At 40.1% G+C, this 17,875-nt stretch overlaps 1 protein-coding gene across 1 annotated transcript in view; it reads right to left on the minus strand.

Annotated features, from left to right (window-relative positions):
• Positions 1-356: 356 nt before the first annotated feature.
• lig1 (ligase I, DNA, ATP-dependent) overlaps positions 357-17,875 on the minus strand; it is a 66,329-nt gene continuing 48,810 nt past the window's right edge. Inside the window, exons 24-27 of the mRNA XM_080907034.1 lie at positions 10,092-10,145; positions 4,323-4,466; positions 2,977-3,069; positions 357-560 (exon numbers count right to left, since the gene is read on the minus strand). Coding sequence (XP_080763160.1) covers positions 486-560; positions 2,977-3,069; positions 4,323-4,466; positions 10,092-10,145 — 366 coding nt within the window. The 3' untranslated portion in view covers positions 357-485. The remainder of the gene's footprint in view (positions 561-2,976; positions 3,070-4,322; positions 4,467-10,091; positions 10,146-17,875) is intronic.

Below are 17,875 nucleotides of genomic sequence, written 5' to 3' on the forward strand. Positions count from 1 at the left end.
GAGCAACTGTCAGCTCCGGCATCGTCAGCTACTAATAACATTTTAGGCAGTTGGCAATCTCTTTGGCTCGTACTATTATTACCACACACTTTGCTGTTGCCTTTTTGAGGAGAAATAAGGACAGTCTAAAAAAATATTTGCATGCAAACCTTACTTTTCTGGGTTTACTTGGCAGCTGTGCAGAGTGAATTTCTGATAGGAATCTGATACCGGCAGGTATGCTGTAACTGCTGAATCGATGCAGGTTTTAGGAATTTATGTGCATCGCATGTGGCAAGATGTTAACGCAATTTTGACTCTCAAAAGGAAATCAAAGTAAGTAAAAAAGGAGCAGCCTCAACAAATCAATAACGTACACAGGACGCTTAAAACTGGCAAGTGCCTTTATTTTCATTCAACAGTACACAAAGAAAGAAAGAAGCTATTTACAATTACAAGACTTAAAATTCAATTATTTATTATTCCCTGCTGATGACTACAGACGATCAGTAGTAGTCCTCTGGGTCAGCTTTATCCCCCTGATTCTGAATCTGCTGCTGCTTCTTGTACAACTCGGCGATCTGCAGAGATCGAGAGGGAGAGAGATGTTTAGAGAGAACAAGGGAGATGAGACGATTTGCGAGAAAGAGGGGAAGCAGGGTGGAGGGAGGGAGTGAAGGAGAGACTATCATGAAGTGAGGTCAGAAACATGAAGAGGAGAAGCTAAAAATATCAGTTTGATTATTCATATGCTGGGCTTTGATGTTGGTGACTCCCAGCTGCTGAGTGCGAGACGGGGGCTACGCTCACTTGGGCTCATCGGAGTTCGGGGGCGAGGGAGGAGGAAGGCGGGACAATGAATAATGCGCGAACAGCAGGCCCACCCAGAATCAGCAGTATCAGTACCAGTACAGCAGGGTGGCACAGTGAGGATGGAAAACAATGAAACATCACATTATTTCTCCTCCGCAGGATCAAGGTAAAGCTTTGATTCTCAGCCCAAAAGTGGTTGCATCCAACATGTTCTGGCTGGTCTTCATGTTTTCTTAATTCCCTCCGACTCGAATGAGGTTAAGTTTTATTTAAACCGTGCGCTACGTCAGGCAACGTGAACCGATGTGCTGTGCTAATGAGCGTGTGTGCATCTTAACTGATGAAAACTGACAGAAGCATCATTTTAATGCGGCTGATGTTCTGACTTGACTCCCTGCCGTAAACGCCTATATCTACACTCTATAAGTAACAGATGGGCATTGATTCAACTCAGTGAATATTAACATTTTATTGTAGTTCAGTCTTTAGAAATGCTACACAAGTTTGGGCGCAGGTGGTGTTACACTACAATGAACCTGGCATGGATTTTCCCGGTGAGGCGCGGCGTGCGTTTCAGAGCTGGTGCATCTAAGGCGATGCATGATGCAAGAAATCATGTCGTAAAATGTTTAGCAGGGAATCAAACTTTAAAAATCTCGTTTCATTTTGTTGACTTGTTAGAGTCAAACGGTTTTGAACGTAGGGGATCTCTTTATATCATGCCGTGAATCAGAAAACACGGTCAACAGGAGGAGGACATAAAAAATATCAATGTTGTTTTCAGGTAAAAGATGCTCTATAAGTCAGGCTATGAATGATACATGAAAGCAACCTTCAGAAAACAAAACTTTGAGAATACAGAAAGAAATAAACATGGAGACTTCAGTACGAGTTTCAGACATCATAAAGACATTCTGGTGCATGTTAACACAGAAGTGGAGACTTCTGGTTTCAGACACATAGGCCCAACAGACAAGGTAGTAAATTAAACAAAAAACACCTTCATGTCTATTTTGATCTTTTCTACGTCGACATTGTAATTGAAGAACAGCTGAAAGTCTGAAAAGTGCATGAAATCACATCTTTGGTAAGTATCTTACCCTAATGTTTAGGTTAATTGACAAGAATTGGACACTTTATTTTATTTTGTGCATTTCACATTTTAAGGGTTCATTATTAAGCTCATTTCCACCTCCATATTTTTAATACTTTGACTCCATTAAGAGTAACTTTGTTTTATTCACATTCAAACCCATATTTGTATTACTGGAAAACAAACAGAAAACAAATGCAAGAGTAGAAAAAAAACTGTCTAAAACACAGTTTTTAGAAAAGCACTTTAGAGCTTTAAGCTGATTACTTGTATATACACTGGCACTATATAAGAGGGATTACAGAAGAAATATTTGGCAGTTTTAGCCCCAAGACATAAAATAGTTAAGTACAAGTTGCAGTATTTTATGGTAATATTCCAATATATATCAATATTTACCATTATTTCACTAATAGTACAATCTAGGAGAAAAAACAAAACATAAAAATATTTGTATGTACATGACATTTACTGTATAAAGTATACAGTCCATATACAGTCCTGTAACTCAGGTCAGCATAGTGATAAGAATTTTATATGCTCATGGGTCAGCAGTCAGGTCATTCAGAGGCAGGCAGCAAACCGCTGAAAGTTGATTTGTGTTCTGGCAAAACTTTCTGCGAGTTATGTCAAACACAAATCCACCATTAGACTAAAACAACACAATTAATGGTTTGCGCTGGTGAGCTTGGTGTTGTCTACTTAAATTAGTTTTTCTGAACTGTCCTGTAGTTTGTACAGTACAAATCATGGTTGCTGCCTCACAATATATTTCTCCGAAACCAACACTGCTTTAACTGACTGTAATACAGCTCTGTTCGACATGCAGCAGGAGACCATTACATAAACCAATTCCTGTATATAAAAAAAAGACTGTCCTTGGAGTGCTATTCACCCATGAAATTTTACAGGACAGCTCTTGTGAAGCGACCGTAGTGATGATGATGCTTTTCTATACAACACGGTCAAACAAGCGTATGACTGAATTTTACTAGGCCACGATCTTCCTTCTTTGACCTCATGATCCTTCATATTTTCTAGTCCTATAAGAGATCTGACATGAAGGGGGGACCAGTACTGATCTAATGTACCTGAGCTGCGGCCGTGGCGTCCTCGGGCTTCTTGTCGTCTCTAATCCTAAGGAAGCGAGGGAACCTCAGAGAAATGCCCTTCTCTGGATCCACCTGAAGAAAAGCAGATCACAAGAATTATAATTAAATCCAGCAAACGACCTGTGATACTGAGTTATCATTTGTTGCTACTTCTAACATACCCCACGTACTGGATATTTTGTTGACTAACATGCACTGAAAGATATTCAAGCCCTGCTAGCTCAAGGTTTGGAAACATCAACTCTTTTTACTCCGGTTCCAAAAACCTCTTTGAATTATTTGCCTTGTTTAGTATTCTACTGGCTTTAGAAATTGTACTGTACATTTTCAACCAAGGCTGCTTGACAATGCAGATATAGTGAATGTGAAGGGTGTGTTTAAAAATTTTCAGACCTGTACTTACAGTTTATCAAATGTGAAAGGGTTTTTATGTAAATTTGGGGGGTCAAATGGAACGAATAAGTATACAACATTGACAATAATCTGACCTATCAATTCAATCTTTAAAGCTTTTCGTACAATTTGCAGTAAGTACAGGCTATTTTTTTGCTGTGCCTTGAAACTTTGGCTTTTAAAAAGTTGGGAAACTGGCTTAGACCACCATAACAGCACATGAATTAGCGAGGGTCCCAGCAAAGCATGATGACCATTCTGTTCATAAGTACCTGAGCTGTTCACATGAGCTGCTCGAGCTTCACGTACACAGAGTGGATGAACATCATTAGCAAATCCACATAGCACTTTTAGTTACATCAAATTGCACTGCTCTAATATCTCAGAAAGTATACACTCTTTTTCAAGCTACTGACTATCGCAGAAAGTTGTAGCCACATTATGTGTGAAGCCTCAGGGTAATCTTACAAATTACCTGTCAAAACCATCCTGGGGATCACGGTATTAAAAGAACTGATACTGCTAATCCTCTTTTTGGTTACTCATCCAAACATCTGATATTCAACTGTTTAAAAAAATACGATGTATAGAGAGAACGAACGCAACACCTGGCAAATTTCACACCAGATTTTTCTTAATTAATGGTAGCGTTTTATCCATCCCACTGTTGTTTTACTTTGCCTGCTGTTAAAACGGGAGCTATATTCTGGCAAACCTTTTTTATTTGCGCTGAGGGACTCTGCATCTAACATGCAGCCAAACCACGGGTAATAAACAAGTATCTGTTCTATTAAAACCGGACGCTTTTACAACATTTTTAATAACTCAATTAAGAGGCACTAATTATGACTTTTCACTGTAGGCAACAGAGCATAACAGGCAGAATTTATCAGTGGAAACACATGGAGGGCGGATTAAGACACTGAACTGACCATTCCCATTGCAGCTTTGTAGACCGGAGACAGTGAGAGGTCAGCGCACTTCACCTCCCAAACCTGCACAGCATCCAGCCACACGTCGGGCTCGGCTGATTGGTCAACGCGGTAGTAAGCACGGGGCTTGGGCAGGATGTGCTCCTAGAGAACATAAAATGAAAAATTAATGATTAAATCACTAAATTATCCAACTTAAGAATAAAACGTTAGATAAATGTTAGAAATATGTACCCAGAATTAATGGTGACTTCTTCAAAAGAACTCAAATTTGTTCTTCTTACAGTACAATTATATAAACGTTTCAAACTCAAAACTCTTCAGATATGGACAGCTTGTGCAGGGCACTCGGTCACACATAAAATGTCGTGATTGGAATCCAAGTTGGATGAAATAACATTTTTACTTTTAGCACAGCATAAACTGAATGCATGTAGTCACATAATCAGACAGGCACTACCAGATTACTTTTAGCATCTGACTTTTTAACGCCACTCAGTACCAAGCCAGTTTGCATAAGACAATTTATATGCCCTCAGTTTGTGCATATACACCGAGTTAACTGGATTAGAGGTCAGTTAGTTCAGGTTTATTACATCCCTGCAGCATCAGACGGCAACAAAATCCATCAATAGAGCAGCGTCCACACAGGAAGAGACTAGCAGCAATAAGGCAACCAGCAAAGGAATGTCAATGTACTTCAGCAACATTTTGCAACAACTGTTACCAACAGGTGCTCAGTTGACCTTAAATGACAATATGAGTCCAGCAGTTGCATGAACTTATGCACAGGGCTGTCTAGAAAGGGAGCATTGGGTGGCACTGGCTGTTGTTTAAAAACAGCATAGAGTTCAATACGAGGTATATTCAAAAAGTCCTGGCTTTACACATAAATGTTTGCTTAGAGTTTTAGGTGCATAGTGGGATTTAAGGAAGCATCTAAAATGGCCCAAATAGCTGACCTTAAAAAGGAGTTTGGGCAAATTCAAGTCTGGTAAGTTTCTATTCGTGCCGATATTCTCCTTTCCATGTTTAAATATAGTAAGCAGCAACTCTTCTTATTAAAGCAGCTGTTGAAATATAGCAGCCATGACAATAAAACTTTGACCTCATGCATTGTTTGTCAACTGATATACTGTTAAAATCTCCTTCAGAGTACTTTATCCCACGCATGCACCCAATGCCGTGGGTGTCTGAAGGAAAGCATGAAAAAAGTGACTCATGCCGAAATGAAAGACTGCCATCATTTGAACAGACTGATGAAGCCAGCAGTGTTATGTATCCCACATCTGAAAACAACTAGAGTGTACGTACAGTGTACATGCAAATATGCACAGTGTAAAAATAGGCAATGCATGTACAGAGAACCTGGTAAAAAAGACAGTGATGGAGCGCTTCTGGTTGCCCTGCTGAATTGTGCCGTGTCTCAAAAACCACATCCCAAGAGGCAGACACAGTCTGAGCACTCCCATATTTCTTGGTGGGGGCAACATGATTTCAAAGACACATTATCACACACCTACACGACAGATTTCATTTAGAAGCAGCCTGATATACTGCACTTTTTTTTCTCCTTATTTTAAACTCAATATTTACCTCGCAGGCTTCACCGCCAAACTGTTTCTGTTCCCGCGAGGCGACCGAGAAAAATAAAAAGAGCCAACTTCTGCAATATTTAATAGTACCATTTTAACTTTGACACGAGCAATCATTCTGTCAGCGTAGGTGTCAGTCTTTTACAAAATGATACCCATCTTGTTTTGGCGTGAAACAGCCATTTCAGCGAATGTGCCTCTGAAACGGTTTAATGTTAACGAGACTGCTGCAGTGTCCACAGAACTGGGTCATAGTTAAATAATTCTGGGGGAAAGAAAGCTCCAGCTGTAGCGGTGCTGTTTCCCCGCACACATTATTTATACTGTGGGCATTCAAGTGACACTCCAATACAGAGTGAATTACAATGCATGAGCTGGTAGGCGTGTAGAGTCTTATAAAATATTGAGTTCTGTCGGAGCTCAAACCTGTGGCCTTTCAGTTATACTTGGGGATACACAGATACAGCTATATAATAGATAGAGTTATTATTGTAATCATTAGATGGGTCAAGTATTAGGTGGAGTTAATAAAACTGTAATATTGCAATTTTACACGCCTTCCAGAGCATCATAATTACACATCACACAAGCCTAAAAAGGTGTGTGAGCTATTTCAGTTACATGCAATTATTCATGTTGATTTAAATGTATTTACACCACCGAGGACCAAGTGAAGAACTCATCTTCGGGGCATGTAAAGTGACTTATTTAAGGTGGAGTGGCAATTATATAATCAAGTACAGTTGTTACTGCTGGGAAAACTGTGCAGTTTGTGCCTGCTGTGGAACATTTTGGCTTATATGATGTGAAACGGTAAGTTGAAAAAAAATAAAAGAAGTTCTACTTAAAAACATTTTAAGCACATGATCAGCAATGACGAGCAGAAGCTGCATTTAGGTATCAACTCTGTTCCAGGCTTATAATGTGAAATGTGTGATCAGAATACTAATAATAACATTTTATCAGTTCACTGAATGAGAAACTGAAATTCAATTGATGATTTCCAACTTTTGAAATGCTATATTTTAGTTATATATTTTAAACCGTATTTGTCCCTTGGTTGTACCTGAATCTATAACACATTGCTTCCACCAGAAGGTGACAATAAGGCATCAAAAGTCATTTTCCAAGTATTATTAAACAAGAAAAACACAAAGAATGCGTGATATTAATAATGATAAAAAAAAGAGTGCTACAGGAATGTTTTTTGCAGGCCATCCTGTGAGTTAGGACTCCACCCTATGCCAGAATCACACTATCCATGAATATACTTTTAACTTGTTAAAAAAACCTGTCACATCATGATAATGACATAAAATGATAAAGTGACGCAACACACGACGATGACAACAGAGTCCAGGCATGTCTGAGAGCGAGAGCAGTGTCATTTTAGTACTTAAAAAGGGAGTTTCTTCAATGACATCCAATATAACATGATAACGCAATATGCAAGAAAAATGTTGCTGCTAACAATGGGAACAGTGAACTTGTTTCACCACTTGAGGCAAAAACACCACCGACTACTACAAGGCTACGAAGGCAGGTAAAGCGAAATAAGAGCAGTGACGCAAAAGTAAACATTCACTCACCTGAGCATCGCTTGAGCACTCACTCCTTGCACTCTATATGGCAAGAAGAGCCAATGGTGGATGGAAATTACTAATGCGGTTACACAGCGGTAACGCAGGACTTTAAGCAACTGGTTAAACAGCTCAAATAAACCCAAGTTAAAACACCCTGGGTAAAAATTATTTTTAGATTTATACTTTATTATGTGATCATATTGTGCAGGCTCCTGTGGAATTACAAGGTTAAGTTGCTTTTCCGGTTAAACTGTGTTAAGCAGTTGCATTGTTCTTTTTTTTTTTTCTTTTTTTTACTTAAAACTTCTGGAGAAAACACTGTCGAGACTACAATTGTACTTACAGTTGACTTATGCCATGTCAGTGGATATAAGGCTGTCTCACTGCTACATTAATGCTGTGAACGCTACACTTCAAATTAGGTAGTCCGTCATCAATGACAGTAACTCAATGGAAAAGGAGGATGGAAAATGCCCTTCATTTTGTTTGCACATAAAAGCTGCTGCCTGCGAGCTAAGATCACCAAAGAAATGTTAAATTCTTTCCCCTCTATTGTCATAAATATGGTTTTTGCAAATTTTCAAAATCTCATGATATAATTGGGCTTTACTGCCCACTACCATTTTGGATTAATGTAGAAAATATGTAGAAAATAAAAGTTCATGGTACTTACGTAGTTTGTTCCTCACAAATTGACACCACTTCTATGATTTTTGAAGCCTAAATGTAATTTTCAGTTAATAATAAGCTACGAACAACTGAATGTGAGTGTCACCACTGCTTAGCTGCTTTGTTCAGATCAATGACACCAAAGTTCTGGAGTCTCATTTAGCCATTTGTTACAAAATGCATCTTTCCTTCAAAAGTGCCAACTCATTCCCAAATCATTTCTGGGAGAGTTTATTTGAATGTCAAATTGTACTTTTGCTTAAAATCTATAACGAACGTGATTCTGCATCAGGCCCCCAAAACTCCACTATCAGTCAGCCTCTAACGTCTACTACCCTTAATCATTTTCAAGCATCAGAATAAAGATTAGACTGAAAAATGGGGGGAGCAGCTCCCGGTGTTACAGCACAGCAACTCGCCACCCAGGGGATTGTGAACCGAGCCAATCGTCTCCCCGTCTCGAGTCCCTTCGGCTTGTAGCACTGCTGCAACTAAAGCAACACGGCCACACCACTGGCCTTCCTTAATTCACCATCCATCACTTTCATTACAAAGCAGCACAGTGCAGGCTCTATTGGTCTCACAAAGAAAAAAAAGAAAAGAAAAAAGGTTACACCACCTTCTAAATCACTGCTTCACTGTAGTGATTCTACACTGTGCAGCAGTTTGTTACACCAAATTCAACCCCTTAATCTCTAAAAGAGATGTTTTAAAAAACCCCACGGTGTTCACCAGGTTTGCTCAGTCTGTATTAAATAACGATTACGTTGTTTTATAAATAGATGACTGTATTTTAAAAACCCCGTCTCTTTTATTCCTGTAAAAGAAGTAATAAATTTAGCTGATAAAGCCAGCAGAATACAAAAATGAATTCACACTCTCGTAACGGCTATCATTTTCAGAGAGCAGTTGTCAAGTTTCTTCAAATGCTTCTGCTGCTCTGCTGCTCTGGAGCAAACCTCTTCAAATATAAATTGAAAAAGAAATTCATTAACCAGCTTCAGAGCACGCCAACACAGTTTCACTAAACACATTTTATTTCATTGGTAAAACAGAAGTGATTCCTGGTGCCAGCCCAGCATTTCCTAAACACACCAAATGAACACCTCTGAAAGGCACGTGCAACTTATTTTAGGTAAGATGTAACACGTGTATAAGCCTAGAGGGTAGAAAACATCTGTAATCCCTGATCTTATTCCTGTTACTTTTCTCCTTTTGGATATTTAAGGGTATCCTCGAGGTGCTGTTTACAAAATGAAGTTGTAACTTAGGAGTTTATCTGCACACTGGTCCTATTATTTTGATACTAAAATCTTGGTTCATATCTGAAGAGACTGAATGAACAGAGAATATAATCTATGAATGTATAGTTGTGGAATTTCACGGCTTCAACCCCCCAAATACCTCATTGTGGTTTTGATCTAAAATTCACTGCGTCTGTGTTTATGTTACCATCAAGTAAGTACTTATCAAACAATGAATTCAAGTAATCCTAAAGCTGAAGCTTCAGATGTCTTTACACAGTACTGTCATCTGTTATCTCTGAATGAAGTCTGTTAGATGGGATATATATATACTTCGTATGGTCTCCTCAGGCACACAGCTCTGGCTTTGAGTGGAGAAGCCGGCCATTCAAACCTTATGTTTGCGAGGGACAGTCTATCAGAGCAAAGCTAGCTTCAAGGAAGCACTAAAAAAGCCAATTTGAAAAGACTGTACCAAGGCCCAGTATAAGACAAATAAAGATTGTTTTGAAATCACACAAAGCTAATCTTGTTGAGTCTACAGTTAAATATTTGGCTCCTGTACATTTGCGATTTAAAAAAGAGGAAGAAAGAAAAAAAAATCAAGACATCAATGTAAGGAAACAACAGTGTGGCTGTTTAAAGAGTAAGTGCAACAGCCTTGCTGTGACACTTTACCTTTAAGAACTTGTAATGCTGCTCCAGATCTTCATCCTTGAAGCCTGTCCCGATCTGGAAGAGACGAAAGGAGATAAGAGGCACGCACACATCTATACACACACACACACACACACACACACACACACACACACACACACACACACACACACACACACACACACACACACTCCGTCTTAGATGTGTGTGAGGCAGCAGACATGAGGCAGCAGGCATTTGGCAGCACGCTGCAAAACAGAGAACAGCAAGAAAATCCCTCCCTACACCACGAGCATCTTGTCTGCCTACTTCACATTAAGCAACATGTCACCTCTCAAAAGACCTGAGCCTGCTGAGGCACAAGAATCACCCAATGAATAAGGGGGGAGGAAAACAGGCTGGTGTGTCATGCAAATATAGGATTTCCCAGCTTACAGATCTGCATGTATTCTGCAGATCTCCATGATAGGCTTCACTGTGTGTTTTATAGCATTCAAGAAGATTTGGAGGTTAATCCAAGCATGTGTTCATGCATTTGTTATCTGTGCTGGCCAAGTCTTCTACCAAGCCGACTGCAATGTATTTTTAAGAGCACCTGTTCCACATGAAGTAGAGGTAAGCTAATTACTGTACAACTAGTCTGTTTTGTGGATAATCAGAGTCTCCCAGCAGCTTAATCCAATCAATACAAGGGTTTGTGCGCAAGTTAACAAAAGCAAACAGCAATGCTCACAAACATTCACATTTTTTAACACAACAACAACAACGAAGCAAAATTAATTATTATATTTTGGTAGTTCTGGGCTGAGCTTCCTTTTCTTGATGACCACAGCCAGGTCCACATGTTTGATTTGCCCGATTGTTATGCTGGATGCCCTTCCTGTCACAGCCACAGAGGGATTTGTTTGTTAGATAAATATTTAAACCACTACATTATGCAAACACTCTTAATTTGATGATTTAATTCTTGGTTTTATAACTCAAAACACAGGGAGATCACTGTGAGCTTCATTGCAAGCCCACTGACTCACTATGTTGCAAATTTAAAAAATATATTTAATTAAAACATGACAAAAACCAAAGAAGATTAAAAAAATATCTTGACTTAGGTGGAAATGAAGTACATGAGCAGCAACATGGACAAGCACTTAGCACGGTCACAGCAAGAAAATTCCTGATTCAAACGACTGCTTGGGAATGCCCCATCCAATTGAGGGGAGTATGGAGCGCTCACTGTGGCTGAATGGGTTCCCTGTGGTTTCCTCCCACAAAGCCATGCTTGGAAAGTTAATATATCTTATGTGACCATCTGTGAGAATGTGGGTACATGTGGTTGTATCCACATTTGCCCTGTGATGGACTGAATAGCTCAGAGTTAATAGATGGAAATCTATGGGTTTTATTTAGTTTTCGCCTTGCCAAACATGCCCGAGGAGGCATCGGTTCATTGAGACCGACTGTATGTCAAATGCTTTTACAAAATGTTTGTATTTTTAATACATGGTCTAAATCCTGCCCCTGACAACTAGCCCTAATATTACTTTTAGTAACAAACAAACACTGAAACTAATAAAAATGGATCCAAAACTAAACATTGACAGCTGTGCGTCAATGTCCTCGTCTCTTGCACGCTCTGCATGCCTATTTTCTTTCTCCCGTATGTGGGAATTTTGCGTTTGTGAGGTGTGTGTGTGTGTGTGTGTGTTTTCAATTTCTTCATGGTGGAGAAAAGGTTGTGTGGCTCAGGTCCTATTTGTTTGGCAGCACTTTTCTTTTCCAATACGCTTTCTTATTTTTCTATTTTGACGAAAACCTCTCAGCTTGCTGCTCTGAGTCATTCCTGCCTGCCTAATATCAAGCTCCTGCCAAAGACTGCAAACTGTAAATACACTTCTAAGGTATTTTAATGGGCTCACAGAGACAGACTCAACAAACAATCATTTAATGAGATGCGTGTTGACATAACTACCAGTATTTGTTAGAAAAACCTAGCAGATTAAAGGCTACATTAATAAACTGTCGACATAAAGTGGAGAAGACTGATATTTAGATCTTGTTTTCCTCAATACTACAGTATTTCAGTACTGGTCATTAACAAATTACCACTGAGTCAGTCTTAACTGTGTATAAGTGCTGGTTTCTCATTGTGCACAATTACTTTACAAGCACTTGTTTTAATCATTTAAATGACTGTAAATAGCTAAATGTATCTCTCAGCTGTCACCTTCCATTTCATTAGTGTCCCTTTTCTTCTCTGTGACAGCAGCCTGTGTGAACTGTGTGTCCACAGCAGCAGCACTGCTCCCAAATCTGCTGCTCACTCAAGGACACTTCACAGGACATACAGGTGAAATTACATTTGGGAGATGGAAATGTGGTTTAGATTCTGCTTTCGGCTACAGAGAGGGTTACTGAAGTGTACAATGTCAAAGACAAAACATTTATTCCTTTGTTGTTTAGCTGACACTGGAGAGCAAAAGGAAGATGAGTGCAGCACACAGGAGAAGTGGATGCTGCAGTCACATGGCACACACTGACAACTGCAGAAAAGATTAACGGCGTGTTTCCATGTGCTCACTCATCTCGTACACATGTGAAAAAGTATGTACACTCCAACTTTACTGAACATAGCTGTCCACGTGAGACGTTTAGACAGGAAACATGATCTGAAGTATTTTTTTTCTTTCATTGTACAAAAACAACTGCAGGAGTTGAGTGCTGCTCAAACTGAAATGCAAGTTCAACACGTTACATGACTTTCAGACCCATCTAATAATACTTTTCAATTAAGCCCAGACATTCAAAGTGAACTATCAGCTTAGCCTAGAGTTGGATGTCTCGAGACCGATACCCTCTTGGTTTAGGCGGTCTTGACTACAAGTCTAGCTTAACCACAGTTAAAGTTGGTCATCTTAAACAACAAAAAGCCTTTGAAAGCTAAATGCCCTTTAAAGAAGTTGCAAATGAGTGGAAAAGAAATCAGGAAAAATGTTAAGACTGTTTTACAGTCAGACACTTCGCTTAGAGCCGTGGGAAGGGCCTTGAAGGTGGGGGTGCTGTAGTGTGTTACAAAGGTTATCAGTCCTGCAAAACACCCAAAACTGAACTGAACCGCTCAGAACAGCCGAGAAAAAATACAGTGGCTTGCACACAACAGAACACTAAGTAAACTGCACACGACGGACACACACATCAGTCATACTATGAGGTTTGTTAAGACGAAGCAGTGAAGACATACAATAAAACTATTTGTGCACTGCTGACCAAAACCTATCAAAATATGGAGCCAAATTTATAAGTACCCTTTTGGTAACAAAGGCAGAACTGTGAAATTACTGCTTGATTACAATGTTAAACTGCACAGCGGCAGCTCATAAGCCAAAGTCTGACCTTCATCTGGGTGCAGGTTATAATACTCTAAATGTGACTTGGTGCTCAGAAGTTTAGGCAATAAATGTCGATGAGGACATTTAGCTAGTGAGAGGTACTGGCTGATAGCTAATTTTGAAAAATGCACCACTTCTAGGGATGTCCAGTAACGTCATTTAACCATGATGCTTTTATAAGGGGGAAACAAAAGGTACTTTTGTTTATTTAATTTAATTTATTTTACCCCCAGTTTTCCTTTTGCAATTGGAGGTGCTGCACCACTGGCAATACCCCCACTTCTCTTGGCGTTGGTTAGGCTGATATCAATGCATTTGTTCACCAAAGACAGTTAAATGAGTCATTTGATTGATTTGGTACTTTCCTTCTGAAGTAGAGCCTAAAAATAAGTCAACAATGCAGCTATATGTGATCTAATGTGTCCTTGAGGCAAGAATAGTGCCACTGAGTTGTGAAAATTCTCATGGTGACCTAAAAAATTTAAGACAGTTTAATAATCTTTAGGCCTTTTGATTACTTGTTAAAGTCATTTTAAGACTTTCTAAAGACCCTGTAAACACAGGTGACCTAAAGTAATGCCTGACTGCCTCAGTCAACTGAAGGGCCTCCTCTGTAAACATGGTTTAAATGACGCCCTTCGTCTTTGAGAACTTTTGCTGAAATTTACTGTTAATGAAAAAAAGGCATCTGTCCAGAAAACATTGGCTTTGTTAAGCCTTTACGTCTGTGAGAGTGTCAGCAACACTTACATCTTTCTTTCCCATGTTTTATGTGTCAACATGAATAAAAATGGAAAATGAATGACACTGCCTACAAAGTCCAAAATGTTTCCAAGCCTGATATATAACAAGTAGCCCAATAAGTGCCAAAACATCAGTCAGTCAGCTTGCAACTTAGTTATACAGTTTTTGGCTCTGGCTTTTGAAGACTGTCCCCGTGTATTTTTTAAAAATATTTTTAAAGTTACTGTGCATGGAGGAGGTGATGCTCCAACATGACTTTAGAAAAGCACAAAGTGTAACTGCCAAGTTGCATGTCAGAGAATTTAGTCAGTACAGCACATATTGTATGGGACATCACGCCCCGCCTACACATATACCCCATGTCATCACAGTCATCCCTCAGTTCTTATCCTCGTCATCTCGCTAAAAACATTTCTACTGAGTTGGGATAACTATCTACTCCTAGTTATCTCTGTTGTCTGACTGCTTTAAGTTAGTTTAACTAACCCTGTTGGTGTTAGCTTCCACCGCACAGTTGGTGTGTAGTTTGCCCGCAAGGCGCCAATTTAGAGTCTTCCTGTGCAGTGCTTTGCTTTGCGTTTTGGTATGGATGCTAAACAGAAGCAAGGAAAGCAGAAATCTACTGTTCGCTCCTGTCCTCTGAGACGCTGTTTCTCTATGCACAACAGTGATCATCACGGTCACTATGGACGATACATGGAGCCGTCCCTGGCTGCTTATCTGGCCCTGCCCCACGACCATGGTGCCGGTGGCCCTGCAACACTGCTGTCTAAGCACAACAGATTCTCCGCGTCACAGCTGGATTCATCGAGCTCATGCTTTGCGTATCTAGCCAGAGGTAGAGCTCTGTGTAAACAGAGGCTGTCCCACTGGATTACAGAAGCTCTCTCACCGGCATACAGCACCAAGGGTCTCGCTTCGCCCCAGGGTATAGGAGCTCATTCCACCAGGGCAAACTCCTAGGCTCTTTTTAAAGCTGTAACTGTAGGTGATATTTGTGCTGCAGCTAGTTGGGCATCACCGCACACTTTTGTTTGGTTTTATCATTTGTACATTACAGCTCATGTTGTCCTTAAGATGCTGGTGCTCCAACTCCAGTTCAGTAGCTGCTCTGCAGGGCATGTATATATGTCCCATACTATATGTGTTGTACGGAGTGAATCAGCTGAAAGGGAACAGACAGTTACTTTTGTATCTTCTGTTCCCTGAAGGAGAGGAACAAGGTCCAACACAAGGTTCCTCCGCCCCGCAGCTTGGCTTGGTGAAGAGCAGCTATTGAACTGAGGGATGATTGACGAGAGGGGCTATACGAACGCATGTCATCACAGGTCAAAGGTGTGAATACAGGTTTCTTCAGCCAGGACACACAAGGGCATGATGTGTGTGTGTTGTACCTGTCCTTCTGAGAAGAGAAGCTATAGATGTAATTGTTTGTTCTTCACATAAATGAGCTCAAATAAAACGGGGGCAAGTGCAATACACAGTTGGAGATTTTATCTGATCTGAAATTAGCCAAACTCTGGACAAGTGAGAGTAAGAGTTGGGAGGATTAAAACATATGAGCAAGACTGGACGCTGCAGGCCAAGCTGACAGGATAGTTGTAAACCTGTCACCTCTGTGGCTCATTCAGCATTTTTGACATTTGGATCTTTGAACTGGAAAACTAAAACAAGGAATTACTGACAATGTACTGAAAAATTCTCCTAAAAATGAAGGATTTTCAAGCATCCATCCATCCATCCATCCATCCATCCATTCGCTTCCGCTTATCCTTTTCAGGGTCGCGGGGGGCGCTGGAGCCTATCCCAGCTGTCATAGGGCGAAAGGCGGGGTACACCCTGGACAGGTCGCCAGTCTGTCGCAGGGCTAACACACAGGGACAGACAACCATTCACACTCACATTCACTCGCACATTCACACCTAGTGACAATTTGGATTAATCAATTAACCTATCCCCACAAGCTGCATGTCTTTGGACGGTGGGAGGAAGCCGGAGTACCCGGAGAGAACCCACGCAAACACGGGGAGAACATGCAAACATTTTCAAGCACTACAAATAAAATCAACACGAGCAAAAGAAAAGATAGAAAAATCAATGAAGAGCTAAAAACCAGACTTCTTCTACAATTTTCACTCCATCTTTTGTTATCCACAGCTTGGGAAATAATTATTTCACCCACTGCCGAATTTGGAACTGTTCAATTTACAAAGAAATGAATGGTCTTTAATTTTTATGGTAGTTTCATTTTAATAAATAGAGAGACCACCAACCAAAAATCTAGAAAATGAAACCCATTACATAAAAGTTATAAATTGATTTGCACATCACTGACTCAAATAAGCATTTGATTCCCAAACTAAACAGTACTTTTTGGAAAAAACCTTGTTGGAAAGCACAGCGAGGAAGCTGTTTCTTGCAGTTAGTCAGTGGGTTTACACACATCTGTGGAGGGATTTTGGCCCTTTCTTCTTTATAGAAAGTCTATAAATGTTTTAGGCTTCTTGGCTGTCGCTTGGCAAATCAAAGCCTCAGCTCTGTCCACAGATTCTCTATAGGATTGAGGTTTGCAGAGGTCACTCCATGACTTTAATGTGCTTCTTCTTCCTTTGCTGCCTTAGCAATATGTTAAGCGATATGCCGGTCATTGTTACACAACCCATTAAAGTGTTCTGGGTAAAGTAAAGATGTTCTCAGCCAAGATTTTCATGGCTCCGTCCAGTACCCTTATCAGAAAAACAGCCCCAAAGCATAACATTTCCACCTCCGTGCCTGTCTGTGAGGACAATCTTCATACTCAGGACCGTACTCAGCATTTCTCTTCTTCCAAATACGGCAGAGTTTGATTTTGGTTTCATCTGACCACAGCACTTCCTCCCTCGCCTTCTCTGAATCAATTAGATTTTCACTGGCAAACACCAAGTACTAAATCATGTTTTGCTTGGGGACAAAATACCTATTTTACTCACTGACATGCAAATCAATTTATAACCTTTACGTGTTTTTTTTCTGGATTTTTGGTTGATGTTCTCGCCCCATTAAAATGAAACAACTACAAACATCACAAACTGTTCATTTCTTTTTAAGTGAGCAAACTTACAAATTTAGCAGTGGATCAAACAATTATTTCCCCCACTGTACATCTGCCTGGCTGTACTTACTCAGGATAGTGACCTCAAATATGAACTCCATTTACAGATGAAAAAGCTTGAAAAAGAGAAAACTACCAGCATTGCCCGAAAAGTTAACGTGGCTCTTTAACGGTCGCTTTAACCTCCATCGGCTCCACTGGAGCATCTCATGGGCCAAAAGCGTAAACGCTGCGGTTGTACCAATGAGCTCCCAGGTGTGAATGTGTGTAAGTAGATGTTGTAGAAAGAGTGTGTGTGTGTTCGCTGCTCTCTAAATCCCTTTTCTCCGGATAAAGACATAAAAGTTATAGAGACGGAAAAAAAATGGTGATGAAAGGTTTTAGGAGGACAGAGGAGAGGCTGAATTTATGCTCTGTGCTGGAGTGATACTCTGACTTGTTCACACTGTCATTATCTCACACACGTACAAATACACACACTGAAGTGGTCACGCATGTTCCAATATATGCTTACACCTTATTCCAAGATGCATCCAGTCACACCTCCACACTTGTGGACACAACGATTTTCCTCTAACTCGGAT

This window comes from Rhamphochromis sp. 'chilingali', assembly GCF_963969265.1.
Source record: "Rhamphochromis sp. 'chilingali' genome assembly, chromosome: 16".
Classification (NCBI taxonomy): domain Eukaryota; kingdom Metazoa; phylum Chordata; class Actinopteri; order Cichliformes; family Cichlidae; genus Rhamphochromis; species Rhamphochromis sp. 'chilingali'.